General features: G+C 42.9%; 1 protein-coding gene across 4 annotated transcripts in view; it reads right to left on the reverse strand.

The window, feature by feature from the left end:
• Nipal2 (NIPA like domain containing 2) overlaps nt 1-22755 on the reverse strand; it is a 99703-nt gene extending 76948 nt beyond the window's left edge. For 3 of the 4 annotated variants that reach the window (XR_004946800.1, XR_004946799.1, XM_036208725.1), the window contains exon 1: nt 22393-22755. Coding sequence is in view for 2 of the 4 variants with exons in the window: in XM_036208725.1 (XP_036064618.1) it covers nt 22393-22527 (135 nt within the window). In the remaining 2 variants the exon portion in view is untranslated. The remainder of the gene's footprint in view (nt 1-22392) is intronic. The other variant, XM_036208724.1, reaches the window with a different exon arrangement.
• Between the last annotated feature and the right edge of the window lie 1539 nt (nt 22756-24294).

Raw genomic sequence — 24294 nt, forward strand, 5'->3', positions numbered from 1 at the left:
CATTAAAAACCACTACAATCCAATAGGACAATAACTGCCAAGAGTGGAGCAGGTTTTCCAGAAGAGACTACAAGTCAAACCACAGTGCTATACTACCGCATACCAAGTAAGAGGGCTACAAACAAAAAATGAGACAATAACAAGTGTTGGCAAGGATGAGATAAACGAAGACCTTTACATGCTACTGGTAGGAAGACAAAATGATACAAACACTTTGGAACACACTTTGACAACTTTTCAAAAACCTGGAATTTCCATTTGTTAGAATAAGAGAAATACAGAAAATGTTTATTCAAAAATGCGTAGAAATCCCCATTGTAGCATTACTCATAATAGTCAAAAGTGGAAATGACCCAATGAACAAAATGTGGTGTTATCATACAATAAGGTACCACACAGCCATAAAGACCACTAAAACACACTGTAGAGCGGATGAATTTTGAAAAGTGTGTGCTACATGGAAGAATCAAAGATCATGTGTTCCATGACTTCATTTATTTTAGTGGTTGGGTTAAGGAGGGGAACGAGGGAGCTTTGACAGCAATGGGGGGCATTCTTTGTAAGGTGACAGAATTTCCTGAAGGTGACTATAGGATGGTTGTATAACTTGAAAAATATGCTAAGTCATCAATGGATTGTCTATTTGATATTACCAAATTATATGGTATGTTAATTATATTTCAATAAAATTGTGATATAATTTGTGTACAAATTATGTATTTTTGTTCAAAGAAATAAAATATTACAGATGTTTCTGTCTTTTCTCCCTCCAAGACATTGAAGACTTTTATTAAAATTTTAAGTATTTATTTTTATGCAGTTATTTACTGGTATGTACACATACATACAAGTCATGATGTGCATGTGGAGGCCAGAAAACCACCTGTGGGGTCAGTTCTCTTCCTCTACTATGTGGGACCCAAGGATTGAGCTCAGGTCATCAGGCTTTGCAGCAGGCACTCTTAACCACTGAGCATTGGTCTGACCAGAAGACTTTTCTTGCTGAAGGTGAAATTAATGTATTTCATTCCTAGATTTAAGTTGTACTTGTTTATTGTTTTTACTTTTTCATCTACATTTGGATTTTAACAGTCTTTCCTCCTCCTTCTCATCTAGGAAGACATGCAGGTGCAGCTACATGCTTCCCTTCCAATTTTAGCTTCCTGCATAGATAGTTCTGTCCACTCACTGCCATCATCCCATTCTGTTCTTTTCTATTATGAGGTTTAGCTGAGTCTTATATTTTTAAATAACATGTTTACATTTCTTTAACTGAATGGGCTGTTACTTACTGTGTTGTTACTCTTAGGGTCTGCTAGTCATCCCACAAAAGACCACCATTCACATATGCCATCATCAAGAGTGTTTATTTACTATACCAGCATATGTGAGGTCATTCACCTGCACAAAATGGCCACAACTCCAAGAGAAGCATGTAGACTCCTTTTAAGCACAGCTGAGGGGAGTTTCAGGGACAGTAAGGTCATCTTAAACATCATTGGTTAAGCAAGTTACATTAGCATACTTTTAATTGGCTGAAGGTCTATCTTTGGGCATATTTGTACAAGCTTGGGCAAGTCCTGATGTGACCAGAAGGGGGCTGTAGGATTTGTCCTTGAGACTCTGAGGGCTGACACCGCAGCCTTGTTTGTGTTCTCTCCCTGGTCATGAATGTGATTTGTTGACAAATGGCCCTTTGTTGGGAGAGACACCTGTTTGTCCCTCTCAGAGAACCTAAATTCAGTTGTAAAAGTGGGAGAGTTTAACCCCTTCAGCTACTAATTTCTGATTTATAGAGCTGTGGTCAGGAAACATGCTGTGCTGTGAACTGGCATTTGCTTTATGAGACTTAAATAGCCTATGTCTCCCTATGTCCCCCTATGTCCCCCTATGTCCCCCTATGTCCCCCTATGTCTCCCTATGTCCCCCTATGTCCCCCTATGTCTCCCTATGTCTCCCTATGTCTCCCCTATCTATTTCCATTAATCTTGTGTTCAAATCCTTACTATCAATTGCCAAGGGATTAATATTAAAAATCTATCACCAACATGAATTTATCTTTTCCTTTAAAATCTACTGAGTTTTGTTTTACATATGTTAAGGCTCCATTGCTAGGTGTAGCTCAGAGTTGTTTTATCTTCCCACTTAATTATTCTTTCTATCATTATGTACTGAACTTTTCCTTGCAGTCTGTTTTATCTGACATTAATAGATTACAGCTACTTTCTTCTGATATTTCCATCTCCACCATTACTTCACTTTCAATATTTCTGTATCATTCTTTAAAATTATAAGTTGACAGAATTATTTGTATCTGTTGTGTAAAATATGCTTTGAATACGTATACAAACTGTAAAATCACCAAATCTACTCAATTAACATGTGAAAAACATACATACATCTTGGTGGTGAGGACAGTCTCCATCCATTTTTTTTTTCAATAACACACTATATGGCTAGCAATAGTCGCCAAGTTTAAGAGCAGACCTCTTACTCTCAAACTTATTCCTTTCATGCACCTGAACTACACTTGGGCTGAGTTTTTTTCTCTTCTCATCAGGAAGTTCCTAATTCTATTCCCCACCTCCCTTTTTGAGACAAGGTCTCAAGTAAAACAGGCTGGCCTTGAACTCACAATGCAGTTGGTGATGACCTTGAAATTCTGATTCTCTTTCCTCCTGGAAAGATCCTCACAGACACTCAGAAGTATGTCTCACTAATGCCCTAGAACTTTCCTCCCCGTCCTGGGTGCTGGTAGTGCAGTAGTGCACCATCACACTCAGTTCTGTGACAGTGAGGACAGAATCCAAGGCTTCGTGCATGCAGGCAAGCACTCTACTCACCACATTTACATCCCAGTCTTGCTTCACTCCTTTAGCAATAATAATAAACTAAAAATTCTTCTTGAAATAATTGTAGATTCATATAGTAAGTTGCAAAGAATTCTACAGGTAGCCACGTAACATCTTACAAAACTAGAATAAATATCCAACACCAATAAACTGGCCTTTTATCAGTTATGTTTGCACTTACTTGTGGGTTCTATAACTACCACAATGAAAATACTCATCAATTCCAAGCCTTTCTCCTGCCTGTGCCTCCCCCACGGCAACCACAAATCCATTCCCCATTTTAACATATTTCACAAATGTTATACAAGTGGAATCATGAAGCATGTATACTTTTGAATTGACTTTTGTTCATTGAACATAATGTCAAGTTTTGCTCAAGGACGTTGTATCAGTAGCTCACTCCTAATTGTCGAGTAGTGTTCTATGGTATGTGCGCATCAGTGTGTTTAACCATTCACTGTTGAATGACGTTTGTATAGTTTCCAGTTTAGAGCTGTTATAAATAAAGCTGCTATGAATGTTCGTGTATAAATTCTTCATGAAAATAAGTCTTAATTTTTTCTGGGATAAATGCCCAAAAATGTAATTGCTGGGTTGTGTGGTGAGTCCATTTTTAGCTTGGCCAGGAACTGCCAGACTGCTTTCCAGAGTGGCAGCGTCTGAGTAATCCGGTTTCTCTACAAAGTCATCATGTGCTCTTGACACACATTCTAAACTTCATCAATATTCTCTCCTCTGTAGCATTATTGAAGCTTGTACTTATTTTAACTGCAATCTGTTCTCTGCTATTTTATGTGCTGCCGGTTACTATGATAGGATATTGTTTAATTCTGCTTGGCTTGTGTATCCTTTAATTAGTCATTGCAATTACTTTTTAAATAAAATTTATTTTTAGAAGTTTTAGATTCACAAAAAAAAAAAGAGCAGAAGCCACCAAGCTCTCCTATGTGCCCCTGCTTCAGTAACATGTATATTTCCCCATCATCCACTCTCTCCACAAAACCAAATGGTACATCTGTTACATTTCATGAATCTAACACATATCATCCAAAGTCACAGTTTATTTATTGATTTTTTTGGTGTGGTTGTTTTTTGTTGTTGCTAACCTTCTTTGGGTTTCAGCAAATGTACAGTGTGTGTTAGATCATGGTACAATCTTTTTAAAGTCACCCTAAGAGGCCAGATATCACAGCCTGAAGAAATTAGGCCCCCATCCTCAACTCTCTCTCTGAGACATTAAGAGTTCTGTGATGTAGATTTTATGCTCATAATTTATGACCTTAACCAGTACCCAACTCCTCCATCCTTCTTGTCAGGTAGGTTATCTCAAACCTAAACTGTGTGGTATAAAGCATCTGCTAGCTCCCTCTACCAACTTACACAAGAGATGCCCCAATGGCTCTTTTCTCTGTACCCCCCCCCCATCATCCTCCCCTGGTGGGTCACTCTTGAAGCTTTTCCTTTAGTGAAGCTCCTCCGCTTCATTTTTAAAGGGGACCTTCTCATCTTTAAGGCCCATCCATCATGCTGTTTCTGATATATTGTACTGTTCCCTTCTGTAATGCTTGTTTGATTCAGAGCCTGGTCGTAATATGGACCCTTCCTCCTGACAAAACTACTTCCAGAATGACAATTATGTGTTGGCTCCTTTCAGAACCAACAGCCACGCCACTTTATGTAACACTACATGGCCACCATCAAAGAATCCACTGGGTGGTCTCACGAATCTAAAACCCTCTCTGCTTGCTGGGTTTCAGTCTTGCTTTGGTCCCACCCATCCTTTCTATGCCCATTCCTCTCCTTGGAAGGGAAACATTTACTCAGTGTCACTGTATACTGGAAGTATGTGATCTTCATTTTTGCAGGGGCTCACAATTCACAGATCGCCTTGAGTCTTGGAACCGACCATAATTTGAGCTTTTGAACAATGTTACAACTGTTAAGACTTGAGAAACTTCTAGAAGTGAAATAAATCCTTTTGCATTATGGGATGAACATAAGACTTTAGGGACTAGAAGTGGAATATTATAGTTTAAAGTGATGTGATTGGTGTTAGGTTGGCAAGAGATGAATTTGTGATGGTTAATTTTGATTGACAACTGGATTATATTAAGACAAGCCTAAGGAGATTGAAGAAATGGCTCAAGGGTTAAAAACACTTGCTGCTCTTCCAGAGGATCTGGGTTTGATTCCCAGCACCAACATGGCAGCTCATAGCTATCTGTAACTCCATTTACAGGTGATCCAAGAGGGCCTCTGTAGGCACCAGGCATGCATTAATGTAATGTGCATGGATATATATGAATATGAATATATATGAACATGAATATATACAGAGGGATAGCTATAGATATGCAAAACATCCATACATATTAAGAGAGAGGAAGGAAGGACAGAAGGAAGGAAAACAGACAGGCAGTCCTAGGGCATTGGGGAGACATACATCTGAGTATCTGTGAGGATGTTTCCAGAGAAAACTGAGGGGGCAGCCCTGTGTTGACTATGTATGCTACTATCCCATGGGATGGAGACCTGAACTGAATAAAAGGGAAAAAAGGAACAAGCCAGCCGAGCACTGGCATGCGCTTTCCTTTACTTCTCGGCCTGCTGAGCTATGAGCAAGCAGCCTCCTACACCAAGGACAGCAGCTGACCTCACTGTAAAACCTTCCCATGAGGATGGACTGTATCCCCTGATCTGAAAGCCCAAATAAACTTTCTCTTCTTTCATGATACATGTCAGGGATTTTGTCACAGTGACAAGAAAAGTAGCTAATTCTGTATCTGTGGGCAATTAGTTCCAAGGCCTCTGTGGTGCCAAAGTGCACTGCTCAAGTATCTTACATTCAGTATTGGAGTATAATACATCCTCCTGTTAACTTTAGTTTACTTATAATGTTGTTCTAGTGTGGATTTTTCCTTCAAGATACCATAATAATCCCACTGCCATCTTGGAGTAGAGATGACTGTGACTCAGTAGTCATGGCAACAAAGCAAGCACAGCAACAGAAATAGTTAGCGCTAACGGTGAGTGGCAGTAGAGCTGCTGAGACTCTGTGGTGTCCAGGACCCTCCCTCAGGTCCAGCCATTGCTCCCCTCCAGTCTGCCTTCTTTCCCCATATTTAGAGATAGACGCTAGAGTATAAGAAGCAAAACGTTAGTTAAAGTGGATTCCATGACTCAGCTTCCACGGGATGTCTCCTGTGGTGGGACTTTGTACTGCTGTAGTTGTTTTTGGATCCTCCACAGTCTCTAGTTAACCTCTTATCCATGTCCCTGGAAGAAAGCCCAATAAACTGAACTTGGTGAATTCTTACTTTGATCTTCTGTGGGTACCTATTGGGGTGAAGGGATCTTTGTTTATCACTCACCAGGAAAAATTAACACAATAATATCTAACACAATGGAAATTCCATACACATAGCTATTGTACAATAACATTTACGGAATAATGACAAGGAAAAAACTCCATACATATTTAGTATAGACTTGGTTTTTAAAAAATATTTTTGACTTATGGTTGGTTGAATCTGTGGATGCAGAAACTATTCATTCAAAGGGCTGACTGTTCTTATGAAAACACATTTATTATAAAGTTTAATTGGTAAGTTAAGCACAATGAGGGATCAACAAGAGTTAAAAATAAAATAGATAACCATCAATATAACTTTAATAAAGGTTTTGTGAATGTAAAAACAAAACACCAAACTACCTTGAGCTGTGCTTGCTCATTTCATTCCAACCCTTGAAAAACATCCATCTTCTGCCTCATTCCACCTCCCTGAATGTCGTGTATATGGAGACACAGAGTGGATCTCCTTCCCAGATTGGCTTTTTTCTCTCTGCAATAGCAATGACGGTTCTTCCACGTGCTTCAGTGCTGAAGTAGGTCATGCTTTACAGTACTGAATACTTTCCCACTGTCTGGATGTACCAAGTTTATTGATCCATGCATCCACTGAAGGGTATCTTTGTTGCTTAAGCAGCTATGAACAAAAGCTGCTATAAATGCCGTCATACAGGTTTTTGTACGGATATGTTTTCAGCTCCTTTGAGTAGATACCAAACAATGTGATGCTAGACATGTGGTAAGAATGTATTTTTTATTGTGTGTGTATGTATGTGTGTGTATGCATATGTGTGTGTGCATGTGTGTATATGTGTGTATGTACATGTATGTGTGTATGTGTGTGTGCATGTGTGTATATGTATGTACATGTGTATGTATGTGTGTATGTATGTATGTGTGTATGTGTATGAGTGTGTATGTATGTGTGTATGTGTATGAGTGTGTATGTATGTGTGTACATGTATGTGTGTATGTATGTATGTGTGTGTATGTTTATGTGTGTATATGTATGTGTATGAGTGTGTATGTATGTGTGTATGTGTATGTGTGTATGTATGTGTGTGTATGTTTGTGTGTGTATGTGTGTATATGTATGTGTGTATGTGCATGTGTGTATGTGTGTGTGTTTGTGTATGTGTGTGTATGTGTATATGTATGTATGTGTGTATGTGTATGTGTATATATATGTATGTGTGTATGTGTATGTGTGCATGTATGTGTGTGTGTGTGTGTGTGTGTGTGTGTGTGTGTATACACAAAACACCTGACAGGAGCAACTTGAGGGTGGATTTACTTTGCCTCACAGCTTCAGGTTAGTGAGTCAGCTCATCATGTGGGGGAAGGCATGGGAGGTGACCCTATGTGCTGAGAGTATGTGGCAGAGTCTCTTACAAGGATCACAAGCAAAGCAGGAAACAGAGGCCCAGATGGAGTGGAGGTCAAGAGGACAGTCTAAGCATTACCCCCACGGCCTTTATCTTCCAGTCAGACTCTACATGCCAAAGGTTCTACAACCTCTCCAAACAATGCCACAGCTGGGAACACCTGAGCCTGTGGGAGCATTTCACCTTTGAGCCATAGTTCAGAATAACTCCCCACCAATGGCTCCCATGGTTTGATGCTGAATATCTCCCAAAGGACATACGCTAAAGCTTTTGGGGGTTCTGTGGACCTCTGGAAGGCCTTTGAGGGGATGCCCTCAAAGCTGACTGTAGGGCCCTAGTCCCTCCCTCCCTCCCTCCCTCCCTCCTTCAAGTCATGCAGCAGTCAGTCTGCTGTGCCATGTGCACCCACCATGTGCACCCACCATGTGCACCCACCATGTGCACCCACCATTGCCATATCACCCTGACAATGCCTGAAAGGCAATGGGCCTGCCCGACCCAGACTGGCTCTTTTAGGACCATGAGCAAGAATCAACTTTTTCTTCCGTAAGTTGATGGCCTAGGGTATTTTGTTAAGCATTAAAGGCTCCCCAACACTCATGCTTAGTTGTTTGGGAGAGAGGGGATTGACACTTACAATGATTTAAAAGAACCTGGTTTAGGTGAGCATCAAGGTCAAGAGGTAACTTACAATAACCACCTGTAGATACTGTTTAATTCTGAGAAATGTGATTTAATGATTATGAAATCCTCAGCTGCATCCAGAAACTTCATTTTCTTATAGTGAATGGGCTCTGATAAAATTTTATCCAATTATTAATACGTCTACATCATTATTTATTTGATATGTCATCTACTTCCTAATATGAGAAATAGTGATGGCCAAGGCTCCCACCCACTCCCTCCTACTCACTCCCACCCACTTTGCCCTCACTGGTTTACTGAAACTACTTATAAAGATATCAGAGAATCAGCAAAGAAAAGAGGTTTATGCAAAGTCACACAGCCTAATTCTCTTTGGCCTAAGGAGCCCAGGTTAAGTCTGAGTCACTTCCAATAGACTGCCAGAGGCAACCTTTTGGCTAGTGAAATCAACACTTCACATTTTCTTTTAAATTAGCAGAATTTTTGTTTCTTTATCTCAGGGAAAAGGAAATGAAGCAAAGACAATGTTAGGAGAAAAGGTTATTATGATGGAGTTGTAAGGATAGGCCAGAACACAGGAGGAAGCGCCTGCTTTGAATGGTGCTGTTCTTTCACCATTGTGGATTCATTTCCAGCATTTCCAGGATATCTTGGCAAATAGGTGGTGGCAGCCACAGCAAACCATTCATCAAGAATGAAGTTCAAAATATCAGCACTGATGACTATGACTATGTTTTAATTTTATTTGAAATAACAATTTTTTTTTTTTTTTTTGGTGCCAGAATGTTCTTTAAATATTTCACAGTGACCTGAATTCTCGTGTTACTGACCTGTACTCCCTAAGTGGGCCAGCCTGTCCAGATGGAGATGGGATGTGATAACACAGGAATGTGTAGAATTAAAGTCTGTCCCAGCCCTGACTTTGAACTCAGCCATATTCTTGGCTCTACCTTCAAAACATACTCCGAATCAGACCAATATGGAGCCAGTGTGTGACTGAAAAGGACCACAGATCCAGAGCTGATTTTGAACACAGTAAGAAATATAGTCAACTCCTGATTGTAATAATGCTTTCTCCCACTCTAAGCAGTAAAACATGCCTGACCTGGACATATGATGTACTTCTGATATCAATGATAAGCCACATTAAGTGATTTAGGTCAACAAATCACCACAGGGATGACGTAAAGGCCTGTGCAGTAAGGAGTCTGTCTCAGAAATGACTTTCTGCTTTCCTCAGCCCACGGTCAGCGCTTAGAAATGAGCTGGAGTGGATTTGGACTTTGCCTGGTAAATAGGTAGACACCCAGCCCAGCTCCAAAACAAGTGGAAAGGACAGGAGAGCATCTGGATTCTCAGAGATACATCCCCACGCCTGTGAGCAGACAGGAGACAAAGACTCACAACTGTACGTGCACTGAGTTTCCAATTGTTGTCCGTATCTATGCACATGGAGAGGAACTAATTAGACACTTCATACTGGGAACAACCTCTAGGTGAGGGACACTATTTATTTTTACTGTTTTACACATTTGAAACATTTCAAACTGAAATAAAAGTTGCTTTGCAGGCCCCGTGAAGTTAAGAATATGGGTTCACTTAAACTATGAGTTTGAAGGGGAGCTAACAGGAAAAGAAATCAAAAGGGAGCTGGTAGAACCCAGAAAAGATGTGAAGGAGAAAAATAAAACCATTGCCCAACTTCAAACCACATGTAGACACAGCTTGAGGAAAACACATGATGTGGAGGGAAGGATGTGAAATGACCCGACCGAGATCAGAGACACGGGAGACAGAAGGCTCAGGAAAGCCGCCATCAGGCGTAACTCATTCAGTCATACATCTATTTGGGATTTATCCAGCAACTGCTAAACATTAGGCCCTGTGTCGGGACTCAAGGATGTAAAGTCCCTCAAGATGTTCGGAGGAAGCAGAGAAAGTACAGACATGGCGCACCTGTGATGTGTGTACAGAGTGTGTTCTTTACAGCCCACAGGAACAGAGAGCTCACAGCGTGGGTATGCCTAGCCTGACATGTAGTCAGTGTCGAGCTGCTCTACTTGGTGACTAAAAACAATCAAATTTAATCAGTTTTGTTGAGATGAAACCAAGGAGTTGGGAGAGTTCTGCTCCCTCTGGAGGATCTAGAGGAGAATCCAGTCATTGTCTCTTCTGGCTAGTTAAGGCTGCTGCAGTCCTATGCTGTGGCACTGTTTTCTCCTCCTCTGTGTCAATCTCCCTGTGCCTTCCTGTTTTAAAGGCATGAGCAGTGCCACTGGGGCCCAACTGACTGATGGAGGATAGTCTACCCATTTACAGAGCTTTTCCCTAATTAATTGCATTTGCAAAGTCTTTATGCTATGAAAGGAGGCAGCATTCACAGTTGACTCGGGGGGTTAGGGTATGGGTTCCTTTTAAGGGGTTATTATTCAGCCTTGCTCATGTATGCTGAGCAGAGCAGGCACAGTGTCACAAAGTGTACCAACGGCCTTGCCACAGAGAATCCCAGCACAGCTGACTGGAGGGGCAGGCAGGAGTACCCCACTGACCTACAGGTTAGGCAAGGACATGAAGGACTTCAGACAGGAACATGCCCAGGTAGAGGACTCACTCCTCTCTCCATCTCTGTGGAAACTTCCAGATAACTGACTTCAAAGGAGGAAAAGTTTATTTTCCTCATAGTTTCAGAGGTCTCAGCCCATAGTCACATGATACCTTCTTTTGGAGCTTGTTGTAACATGCCAGGAGCATGTTCTGGAAGAGACCTGTTTACTTCCTGGCTGCCCTGAAGTGAAAGGAGAGCAGCGTGAGTCCCAATATCCCAATCAAGGGTACACCCCAAACAAAACTTTTTTGCACTGGAACCCTCCTCCCAGCAGTTGCCCATTGGGCCACAGGCAAGGGACCAAACCTTCAGCACAGGAGCCTCCAGGGGACGTTTGAAATTCAAACTATCTATCACAAACTAGAGGGAAGACAGTGGGGCAGGTGACTAGGGAACAGAAGACTAATTAGGAGATGGCGTTCAGAGGGTTAAGCCAGAAACAGCAATGAGGAGATAAACTGCAACAGAGTCATGCAGAAATGATATCCACAGCAGTAAATACCGGTGACAACCTGAAATCTGTGATCCATTTTAGATTATGGGATGGGTTAGACTGTTTTTGTTATTAACCACCTCGACTCTTGTTGACAATGGAGTATTGTCAATATTAGTGATCCATAATGGGGATAAAAATATAATCTCATATGTGAAAAAAAGAAAGAGAGAACTCCAGTGAAGAAGAGACTTTTAATTTGTTATCTTAATTATGGCATGCTATAACCATTTGCTATATGCTATAGGGTTATCACATTCCTATTCTGAATAAGTCTCACAATGTTAGATCCATCTGGTGATTATAAAAACCATCAGAAAAGGTCAGGGTTACATAACACTGTGTATCATCACTGCTCTATACGCAGTTCCATGCCAATTTCTAATCAACCTTAAAACCTCGGTAGACAGCCACAACATATTTCCTTCCCATACAATTAAGAACTTTGTCTTTTACTAGCCAACACATTTATCCCACGATTGTACATTCCTCATGAAACAACAGTGAACTTATTAAAGATTAACTTTAGTTTTACTAAGATGCCATCATGTTTTCACTTTTGAGAAACTGAAGTTCCAGCAGTTCATGGGAAAAGAAGTACATTCAGTCGTCACTCATCTGCACAAGGCCTTTGACACCTTTCTAAGGGGAGAGAGGAGAGGAAAGGTGAGACTCTGGTTCAGGGAATCCTAAACTGGGTTCTATTACAAAATTCTTAGTCCTGTCTGATGTTGGGGAGGGGAATCTCGGAAACCCCTGACAGTCACATTGAATACAAAGGTTGTTACTGTTCACCCCCAGATCCATAATCATGATTTCAAACCCTGTAATTCTTTGTAAAGAGTCAGGACTGCAGGCTGTCTTTTGTGGACCCAGCCAAGGGGGTGGAAAACAACAACCACCCTAAAGCTGGATGCCGTGAGCCTTCCTGGCTGCAAAGCCTTCCTCTACACCAGCCTGGGTTTCAACGATGCTTGCCATCAACTCCAGCCGTAGAGTGCCACAATTTTCTCTGAAGACAGAGCTCTACTGATCCTATCAGATGCTAGCCACTGGATGAGTTTCTGCCCGAATTTGGGGGGCAGGGGAACATGATGTTGCCTCACACTGTCCATCTCTGCCAAAGCCTCCTAAGACCCTTGCATCCATCACACCAAATCTTTCTGAAGCTGAGACAGGAATCAAGTTTAACTTTTCCATATGCCACGTACACTGTGATATAGACTCTTTGCTGCCTCTAAAAGGCCAGTCCTCAAAGCTAGACTAATATCCCCTCTTTAGCTCCTATTCTAGCAAAATTCTTCAACAAGCCTCATAGTCAGCGTGCATATGACACCCATGCTTATTAACGGTAACTGCTGCTCGGCTCGGAAGGCTTGTAAATGGCTCTCCACATAAATCACAGATATTCTCTTAATAAACGTGGCAGCTGGTCAAAACATGGTATCTGCTTGAACCTTAACCACAAAGGACTATGCATTTCCCCACCACTATGACTCAGGCAGCTATAGCCGAAGGTGTCTAATATTTTCTTTCTCTTCCCACTCACGTATTCATAGTCACATACAGTACCATATTAGTTCTGGAAGTTTCCTGTAGCTAGTCAGATAGAGAATATAAACAAAGATCACTCCTTCAAATGTTGTTCAAGTACTTTTAACATTTGTATTATGAATTATTTACAATTTGTCCAAAGTGAGTTATGATTTTGGATGGAAAGTGGAATAATTAAGTAAGGAAGGTTAACACTTGTCACTTCACATGCCTATCATTCTTATAGTGCGGAAATTTGAAATTTACTTTTTGCTATTTGAAGTGTGCAATACATCATTAATATTCACCCCTGTGCAACAGAGCTCAAAATCTAACCCTCCTCCTCCTGAGACTGTGTTCTTTGGCCACCACGACACCAGCTTTTCCACCTCCCACATTGCAGTCACCGTTCTGCTTTAGGGGTTCAATTGTTTTAGATTCCACAGTAAGTGAGAACATGTGGGATTTGTCTTTCTGTGGCTGTCTTATTCCACTGAGCATAACGTTCTCTAATTCCAAGTTGTTGAAAGTGACAGAATTTCTTTCCCTTTTAAGGTTTAATAGTATTCCACTGTGGATCTAGAGCACATTTTCTTCACCCAGTCACCTGTCAGTGGATGGACACTTACACTGGCTCCCTGACTTGACTATTGTGAATAATGTTGCCATGGACTTGAGAGGCAGTACAGGTACCCATCTCTTCAATAATCTTTTGTTGAATAAATACCAAGAAGTGGGATTGCTGGACCATATGGTAATGCTATTTTTAGAGGGTTTTTTGGTTGTGACTTTAAGTATTTCTAAAGCACTTGTATTTCATCTATCACCCTATCTCCCGTCCTTCCCTCTCCCACATACAAGTTCAAACATGTCACAAAAGTACAGCTACATTTTAAGAACACACCCCATGTTTTCTGATGTTGCTGTTCCTGTCCTACGCCATCCTACTGAGAGGGCTCTCAGCACCCTAGACTAATCATTTAATTTGGGTCCTCATTGTTCATTGGCTTACATGGCTTCTCACATTAATTTTCCCATCAACAGGAAAAATACAAGGCTTTTCTAGATGTATTGGCAGGCAGGGAATAAGCCTAGAACTTAGAAATAAGTCAGTCTAGAGACAGTCTAGTGAAAATAATTCAAAAAGTGAATCCTATGGCCTAAGCTTTTTACAGAGATTGCTTCTCAGGTCCTGGCCACACAGACAAGGACACTACCTGGGGAGGAAAGCTTGTGGTGAGCCAGGGTGTAGTAAAGGAGAAATGGATGAGCTGAGAAGTGCAGGCCAAGGGCTGCCCAGGCAGACAGTTCACAGGAGCCTTGTCCCTACCTGGTGGGGACTTCTGCTTGAACCAATCAGTATCTTTTCTTGATCACAGGACCTCTGTTTCATGGAGAACCTAGCCTTCCCAAGGAGACCCATGTTCTTCAGGAACATCAGGCCCAGCTCCTCTGGCTTTGCTGACTGACACAGGACAGGGCGGGGACCTTGTCTTGGCAGATGAGACCCTGGTTGTCTTATAAACTCTTCCTTCCCTGGAGTGCAGAAGTCTAGCCTAGGGAGGAGAGTCTGCTGCAGTGGGGTCAAAAACTAAGGACACAAGTGGGACTCAGTGAGGACCTGGATGCTCACCTATTGTTAGAGGTCCTGCATCAAAGCATATGGGGATTCAGAATTATTATCTATCTTTCTACTTCATCCAAATGTATTCACTTCTTTTATTATTTAATCCAATTACATTTGTATGACTTGCTGCCTGAACCTCTGACCTCTCAAAGCATTCTTGGTAGAGAGGGTCAGTTCTAAAGCCAGAAGAGAAACAGACTCCTATTAAAAGTTAAAGAAGTTAGGCTAGTGGTCCAGGTTCTTAAAATAAGAAAACAGTTTGAGAGCTGCGAAGAGCATAAGTTCTGGATAATCGGGAGATCAGTCAGGGCCTCAGCAGGTTGCCGGGCGTTTGCTTTACAGAGGCTTGGTATAACTCAGCGCACTCAGGGGGTCTTTGGAGGAGTCAAGACTAAATACAGCCCTAAATGAAGTACATGACTAACACATATATTTACATTAGAGACCATTGTTCAGCACCTCCTGTGTGTGCCAATGATGACAGGAGACCATGCTAAGAGTGACAAGGTTGGCCCAGAGCACAGGTGTGAACATCCTAAAGCAAGTGGAAGGTTTATGGAGTGTAACTTGCCTCCTCCCCAGGGCAATTATAACACTCTGGTGGTTCTGACAGACAACAAAGAACCTTGACTCTGCATAAAATGTAAGTCAGTAAGAACAAGGAACTAAGTGAGGTAGTTAACAACAAAACCCAAGCTGTGGGATGGAGGGGTGTGGCTCCCTAGGTAAAACCCAAGCTGGGGGATGGAGGGGTGTGGCTCCCTAGGTAAAACCCAAGCTGGGGGATGGAGGGGTGTGGCTCCCTAGGTAAAACCCAAGTTGGGGGATGGAAGGGTGTGGCTCCCTAGGTAAAGTGCTTGTCATGCTAGCACGAGGATCTGGGTTGGAACATGGAAAGCCATGCATGTCTCAACTCAATGTTGAGACAAATGGGTCCCGGGAAGTTGCTGGCCAGCCAGTCTAGCCAAATTGGTGAGCTCCAGATTCAGTGAGAGAGCCTGTCTCTAATGCTGCTGCTGCTGCTGCTGCTGCTGCTGCTGCTGCTGCTGCTGAGAGTGTCTAGGGAAAACTCTCAACATCAACCTCTGGCCTCTACATGCATGCACACACATGTGCACACACATGAACACATACACACACAAACAAAACAACTGAAAATCCTAAGCATAAAATCCAATGCTAACCCTGAATGAGTCTTCTCAGGCTGAGGATGCTGGTCCTCACACAGAGTATATGAGATGTGATTGCATCCCTGCCACTATATCTCCACAGCTGTTACAAGTGCGGCACACCCGATCTCCCCAACCTAAAAGTCTGAAAAAGACATGTAAAAGTCAGTAAAAGACATGGGAGAATCCTTGCCTTAGCATTTCAAGACACCAAGTGCTCCATTAGGGACTTGTCTGATTAGGAGGTGGAGATGAAGAGGAAGCCACCAAAGAGTAAGGCAGGCACTAGACAGACGCACAGTGACTGCATGCTAAACCTGGGGAAGTTTCATCAATGTGATGTGATGTTTCTCAATTCCATTTGTGTTGAATCCCCAATTTACTGACTAGAAATATATATTTTATGACCTTCCCTATAGCATAGGCTGCTTGTACTAACAACAGCTGTGCTTATTCGGTACTTCCTATGTGTCTGGCATCTTACTGTTTGACATGTATTATTTTATTCTTACAACACTCCTGTAAGGTATACACATCATCGTCATCTCAGTAGAGAATGCCAAGAAACAGGGAAACGAAGAAGCCCAACACCACATCCAGTAAAGAGGCTGTGCTTTAAAACCAAACAAACCCTGCCCTATACGGCCACAGCAGAACAGCTTAGGAACACCACCCTACAAAGATGCCCACTCAGAGGCCAGTGGGAACAACCACAATGTTTCAGAAAGAAATGAGAAGTAACTGAACTCTGCCAAAAAACAAACAGACAAACAAAACAAAAACCCACTGGTCTGGCTTTGTGGCAATCACTTTTTGGCTCTTCCTATAAGTTAGGCATGTATCTTCAGCATTTGAATTATATCTTTTAATCCTATTTTAATCAACATTTTCTCCCTCCCTCTTCCTCTTGTAAAGGTAATTTCTGAAGAAAGGAGGCCATGTAAATCTGTAACTTGGCAAAGTTTTCTACAGTCTAGATTTGGCAGTTAGGCAATGAAAATATTATAATTAGTATGAGCTGAGGCATGGGAGGTGTCAGGTGGATTTAAATGCTAACATCTGGCCTGCCAAGTTCACAAGAACATTAAGACTAACAAAAAGTCCTTCCTTTTCTTTTTCCTTTTTCCTAAACAAAAGCTTCAAAAAGGAAAAATGCCTTATTAGATATATGAAATAGGTTTTAAAAAATCAGTAAGTATAAACCAAACAAAACTAAAAAACAAATTTTCCCTTAGGAAGGATATGGAAATGACCAACTGTCTCTGCCCAGGCCTTCATATTTGAAATCTTAGTGCTTTCCTCTTTCCTGGAGAGCCATGCAGCCACTGGCAGAAAAGAGATGGTGACAGCAAGCTGAACCAGTGAGGGCAATGCACAGCTCACCACAGCCTTCCTGAGTACAGCGACAAGCCACGTTCATCTCTCCCTTCACATTTACTCTTCACACCACAGTGTTTGCAAGCTTCATCTCTAGCAATGGCCTCTAGGTGTTTGCTAAAAATAGCTGTGCTGCTGAGCCTGCTTGCTCGCTGTACAATCTCTGAGCAGGTTATTCAACACAAGTTCACTTACATGAGCAGTGGGGATAATGTGCACCTCACATGTTTGCTGTGGGGCTCAAAGGGCATTACAGCCATAAAGTATCACACAGTAAATACCTAACAAATGCCTGTCTCTCCAACTTTGCCACTTCCTTGACAAGTTGTATCAATTTCCTTGAAATATGTTGACTTTAAAAATTCAAGCCATTGAGACTCTAAAGTTCAAATAAAGGACATTAAAAATTCTGAATTTTCATCCTATTCATCACATAACCCTTTAACCGTGTCCTTGTGAATTTCAGCAGTCTATGAATGTGAGGACCTAAGATCCACACCCTCCTTTGCTGCTCTTCCCACCTTCCTCCTCTCCATCTTCCCATGCTTTTCTTTATTCAACACACAGTAGGACTGGATCTGAAGATCTCAAACAAGGAAACAGGCCTGGGAGATGAAGCAGTTCACTCAAGTACAATCAGCTAGTTAACACCATCAAAGCAGCTGGCTTTAACACTGGCTGGAAACCAGATGTCAGCATTGGTTACACTGTCAGCCCCTGAAAGAAGCGGAGAGCAAAGAGCTGGCCAGGGTGGGAACTCAGTGATCCTGCTGGAAGGAAATACTAGAACCTGGTTTTGTGTGTTAATTTTTTGTTGCCTGTGTATTTTATGTGGTGTGTGTGTGTGTGTGTGTGTGTGTGTGTGTGTGTGATGTTTGTGTAGGGGCCAGAAGTTGATGCTGTATGCCTTTCTTGACTACTTTCCACCTTATATATGGATTCAGGGTGTCTTGCTCAAGCTCAGAACTTGTTGGCTTAGCTAGTCTCATCTCACTTGTTCTAAGGACTGTCAGCCTCCAGAATGCTGGAATTGTAGGAGGCCATCAGGACCTCCAGAGTGCTAGAATTACAGGACCATCAGAATCTCCAGAGTGCTGGAATTGTAGGAGGCCATCAGGACTTCCAGAGTGCTGCAATTACAGGACCATCAGCACCTCCAGAGTGCTGCAATTACAGGACCATCAGCACCTCCAGAGTGCTGGAATTACAGGACCATCAGCACCTCCAGAGTGCTGGAATTACAGGACCATCAGGACCTCCAGAGTGCTGGAATTGTAGGAGGCCATCAGGACCTCCAGAATGCTGGAATTACAGGACCATCAGCACCTCCAGAGTGCTAGAATTACAGGAGGCCATCAGAACCACCAAGCATTGACATGGGTTCTGGGACCCTAACTCCTGTTTGCATGGCAAGTGTTTTATCCATTCATATGTTCTCAGGCCCGAGTGTAAACTAATGCTTAAGGAGATGGTGGAAACTTGAAATTTTATAGCAAATTTTATTTTAAAAATTTATTCCTTGAAACACCTTAATTCCCAATTTAAATGACAACATGTCACCATTTAAATGCAATTTATTATGCATCAATAACTTCAAAGGAATGTAATAGTCCAGACAATTTAACAAATGTCTTCAAATTGTAACAAAAAAAGGAGGTTGGCTGCTATCCCAGGGGACCCAACACCCATGGCAAAACACTAATGCACATAAAATAAAAATAAATAAATTTTAAAAATTTAACTTTTTAGTCATTTCCCATCATAGAAAGCACATGGCTTTTTGGTCATGTGCTTTCTATGATGGGAAATGAATTCTCCTTTAAACTTAAAAAAAATCTGAATTATCTCCTTATATTTTGATAATGGGCTTCTTAAAGGTTCTCAGCTTTGACCTTTGATAAACCTTTGGCTTTTATTTGTATAAGTAAAAGAAAGAATGTTTACATGTATGAGTAAATGGGGTATTTTAAATATGACTTTTAAACAGTAAACATCAAACTAAGGTCTAGTTTTAACCTTAAAAACCATTTTTGTCTCATTTTTTAAACTATCCAATCTTCGGAACTAAAGTTACAGGCAGGAGGTTGTGAGGCATTCTGTCGCTGCTGGGAACTGGACCCAGCACATCCTCTCTAAGAGCAGTGAGTGCTTTTAACTGCTGAGCCATCTCTCCAGCCCCAGCTAATCTCATCTTTAAATGTTGGCAATGTATTAAACATTTTAAAACTTCTCTGAAGGTCAAACATGACACATCACCAGATTTAGTCCACATCTGGCCAGTCTGAGGCCTCTACCTCCTGTTAACCTAATTTAGATGTTTTAAATTTTAATTTGTTTTGACTTTTGCAGTGCCTGTTCAAAAGACTTCAATGGCTCCCGACTCTCTGCTAGATAAAAACTTAATTTCCTTACTCCTCCTTTAAGGCGATCCAGGACCAGATCCAAGGTCTAAACCCTGTTCCCACCTTATAGTCTTCATTTCCCACAACCACCACATCCATTGCACCAGACTCTAGGCCTTGAAATTTCTAAAAAGCACAGCTGTTCCTTGTTCCAGGGTTTCCCTTTCTGGAATGCCCTACACCTGTATATTCCTACCACAAAGTCCCACCCATTCTAAGTGTCCAACTGAGACATTGATCTCCACAATGACATCCCTGACCTGGCTACCTGGCTCTAGACTTCCATAGGCCTTTATATCACTCACATGATACCACATATTCCTGTTTTGGAGTTACATACACCTTCCTAGCCACCTAATAACATTCCTGAAAGAAATGTCTGGGTCTTGGAATACAGCGAATATTCCCACCGTGCTTTGTACACACAGTGAGCCCACTACACATCTCAGGAACATTAGCCTTTTGTGCTAAAAACGTGTGAACACAACATAGACCAAGCCGGCAGAACTCACCACATCTAAACTTCAGTAACAGGGCATTTCTTTCAAGTGGGGCAGGCTCTCAATTTCCTAACAGCAGTGGCTTCTCAGGACACTTCCCAGACTTTCTGCTCCAGGCATTCTTACATCTGTCTCGGACACCATCACTTACTTCTAAGTGGGCACTGTCACAGGAGAGCACTTCAGGGCATCAGTACTTTTCAATACAGGAAGGCTAATTGGTAACACCTGACAGCAATCACTGTGAACAGAGGGCTAGCTGGGCAACCAACAAATAGAAACTACAAGTATTTCACATGTGGCAAAATGGAGGGAAACCTCCAACAGCCAGTTAGCCTGCTGGTTGCTCCCAGTGCTAATTATGGCTGTAGGGCTTGGGAACTCAGATCTCACTCTTGTCTTCCCCTCTCCCCTTCCCCTCTCCCCTTCCCCTCTCCCCTTCCCCTCTCCCCTTCCTCCCCTTCCCCTCTCCCCTTCCTCCCCTTCCCCTCTCCCCTTCCTCCCCTTCCCCTCTCCCCTTCCCCTCTCCCCTTCCCCTCTCCCCTTCCCCTTCCCCTTTCTTCTCTCCTCTCCTCCTCCTCCTCTCCTCTCCTCCTCCTCTCCTCTCCTCCTCCTCCTCTCCCCCCTCCCCTCCCCTCCCCCCCCCCCCCCTCCCCTCCTCTTCTTCTTCTTCTTCTTCTTCTTCTTCTTCTTCTTCTTCTTCTTCTTCTTCTTCTTCTTCTCTCTCTCTCTCTCTCTCTCTCTCTCTCTCTCTCTCTCTCTCTCTGTTTTTTGGCGCTCACTCCCAATTCAGCCATCTCTCTATTCGGTTAGTGTCAAAAAGGAAAGGCTAGATTCCATTTACTTTTACTGTCCTAGACAGCACTAGTGGCACTTGATAAAATGTTTGTTGAATGAATTTTAAAATTAAATTTTCACTTTCCTTGAAACAAAAGTAATTATCCTTTCAGCAGCAAGCAAAAAGATAAAATACTATGGCTTATAAGATGGCCCAACTCTGCACACTCAAGGGAAAAGCTGGCATAGTCTTTCTTATCTCAACCCAACAAGAGTGCAGATGTCAGTTTAGCAGTTCCAATTAGCATATTCTGGATACACCCTTCCTGACTTGTACAAGTGTGTACTATCAAGGGTAAGTTAAACCTTGCAAACATTTATGTCACATGATAATCTGTGCCTGGGAGAGCCAAGACAATCAAGAATTCCAGGAAATGTTAAAGAAAACTAATGACTGCAGAAGTTCTCTCTGTGAAAACATCGCTTTCCTGTTTTGAAGATGCCATGGTTGGTCACATCTACTCGCTAATATTTTACCAAGAGCAGATCATTCATCCTTAAACTTTCATTGGAACTGTGTCTATTACAAGCATAACAGATACTGAGGAAGTCTCCATGAGAAGAAAGTCTGTTCTTTGTAATTTTGTGGGTGGGAGCAAGGAAAAATGGGTTTGGTCTTTGAGCAAGCCTCCTTCCCCATTTTATTATCTTTTTTGTGACAAAACAGACTTGAAGCAAAATTTATAAGTGGACTACGCTTATATATTCTTTATACAAATCACCCCTGAGTTCAGAAACTAACATTCAAGATACTTTTCAAGCATAAAAGAAATCTAACCCTTTGATTAGTGATTAAAATCTCCCACTTAGGACAATAGTAACAAAATTTTATGGATGATCGCTATGATGTTTAGTCGATCAATAAGATCCATGGCTTTGTTAATGCACAAGAACAACGTAACAGGCTTAGGAAAACTGGAAGCCTGAAGCCTACCCCATGATAGCTCACTTGCCCCACTTGAATATAAAGATTGCTAGAGACAGGGCTGGGGAGAGCGTCTTTCCTCTCCCTGATCTTGGGGCCATCCAAAAATAAATGGGCACCTGAATCCCCTTTGATGCTCATATATAAATATAAATACATATTTATATATAAAATCTCCAGCGTAAACCCGTGTTGTTTAGGCTGACAATGTTGTTTTCCCAAAGGGCAAGCAACGAAGAAATGCAGCCTGAGAATATCAGTGTTTTTTGCAGGAAGGGCAATGCTGAGACCTTGGAGACACAACTCTCTGCAGAGTTGACATTGGGAGGCCCATAATGAGTTTCTGCTTCTGAGAAAGGTGTCACTGTTTTTTTTTTTTTAAACTGTGAAAGGAACCTGGGGTGAAAATAAGTAGAAATCCACTCAGACCCTTGCCGAAGGGAAGGCGAGGTTTCTGGGGGCCCAGAGGCCCACGAGTGAGGCCCGGAGCAGCCTGGGGGTCTGCTGCTCCGCGGAGTGGGGAGGGGAGGGAGGTGAACGTGTGGCGGCGTCACACACCGGCTCTGCCCACTCGCACGGCCGCTGTCGCGCGCGCGGAGAGCTGGCAGGAAGGCGCCGAGGCCTGGAGCCTCCGCAGGGCCTGCGTGGAGCTGGCGGGCGCCGCGTCCCGGGGCGCGCGGGCGGCGGCCTTACCTGGTTTCTGCGGTACCAGGCGCTCGACAACGAGCCGTTGCCCGGGCCCGGCGCCCAGTACGTGAAGTTCTGAGACAGCTCGTCCAGGACGGCCGAGGCGTCGTCCTCGGGGCCCGCGGGCACCCGCGCCGCCATGAGGACCGGCTCTGCGCGCTGGAGCTCGGGCGCCGCGCCTCCCCGCCCGCCGCTCCCCCGCAGCCGCAGCCACTTCCTGCCGGGCGACCCGGCGACAGGGCGCGGGCACCTGGCTCCCGCGGCGGCCGCGCAGGTGCAGTCAGGGCTCGGCCTAGCTGCCGCGTCTCCCTACCCGGTGTCCACACCTGCCAGCACAAGAATGAGATCATCTCCTTTGCCTCCGGGATCTACTGTGCGCATAGTAAATGTTTGTCCAAGTGCACGGAGAAAAGGAGCCATCGGTTAGCCCAAAGTGACCGTCGCCCTTGGCAATCCCACTTCTCGAATGTGGAAAGTCTAAAATGGTCCATATGTATATGGGGGGTGTGGGGGGGAAGTCATGATTTCCCTTTCCCCAGAATTGTGAGCAGTGTGGGAATTAAGAGCCCAGCAACTGGCCGCACTTAGGAACTATTCATGGAATGGAGAAGGATAGCCACAGCCGAAGGACCCCAAGTGTATGCGGTGACTGGATGGGCTTTCTGTCAGATAGGTTCACAGAGATTGCCGAAAAGTTGCCAGCTACTATATATAGAGATTTAGGTTGGGAAAGAAATGCTAAGAACTGCCTTAAGAGCGCATACGGGCTATTCTGGTCTGACCTGTTTTTAGCTGTCACTACAAAGGATCTCTGCGGTATCTCTCTTTCAGCATTCCATAATTTTGTGCTGTTTCCTGAAGCGTCTGCACTTGGAATTCTTTTGTTTACAGGGCACTGAGATTCTTCTTAAGCAACACACTTTAGCTTCCACTTCGAGAGATGGGGAGAGAGAGGTGGGGAGGGGAGGGGAGGGGAGGGGAGAGAGAGAGAGAGAGAGAGAGAGAGAGAGAGAGAGAGAGAGAGAGAGAAATTCTGTCTAGCTGGGACCTGGGAGAAGGCTGTGATGGTTTCTTAGGGGAAACATGTAAATGAAGAAGTAAAAGTGTGAAAAAGCCATTTCAGATTCAGCAAAAGCAAGGGAAGTCATCTCACAGTTGGGTTGTTTCCTGAATAACCAAAATGTCGAGTCAGCAATTAATAATTGTAGCTACTATGCTCAATTTAAAGAACCTAATTTATTTTAAATAAACACCTAAGGAAAAATACCTATTTGTTATATCATTATTTTCATAGGTATATGTTGCTAGGAATTGAACTCACTGCCTTCTGCATGCTAAGCAAGTGCCTGTCATGTGATTCTATGATGTCACTTCCATTCTGCTTTGTGGGTCCTGCTCTCCATCCACCCTCTGTTAGAAAATGTGTTTCCAGAATCTCCATCCTCCACACCCCTCTTCTTTCCCCCTTGACCCCGTTGGCGGCAAACAGGTCACATGCCTGTTTTTACCTGCAAGTGATCCTTGGGCACTTCCAGCCTGGAGAGTAGGATGTGAGCTCTGCCAGAAAGAAAAGAACAAGGATGGGTGGGGTGGCAGAGTTGGCATGATCACTCGTTAGTATTTTCTGTCAGCCAGATTGTAAGTAGGCATGCAGTCTCTAACGAGCAAAATACTAAACAGGTCGACTTTTCCTATTCAGTATGCCTCGAAGCTTCCCCCCATAGACAAGGACGTTCTCAGGTTTTATGCCTGCTCTGTGAGATCATTATGATCAGGCCCCCATAATCTGCTGCACACCTCATTCCCCTTTATTTCCTAACTTAGAAAAATCAGCTTTGATTTCTTCATATTTGTATAAAACCTCCAATTTTGGAGAAAGCGCTTGGTGGAGAAAAGATGTGATATGTA

Source organism: Onychomys torridus, chromosome 16, assembly GCF_903995425.1.
Source record: "Onychomys torridus chromosome 16, mOncTor1.1, whole genome shotgun sequence".
NCBI lineage: Eukaryota > Metazoa > Chordata > Mammalia > Rodentia > Cricetidae > Onychomys > Onychomys torridus.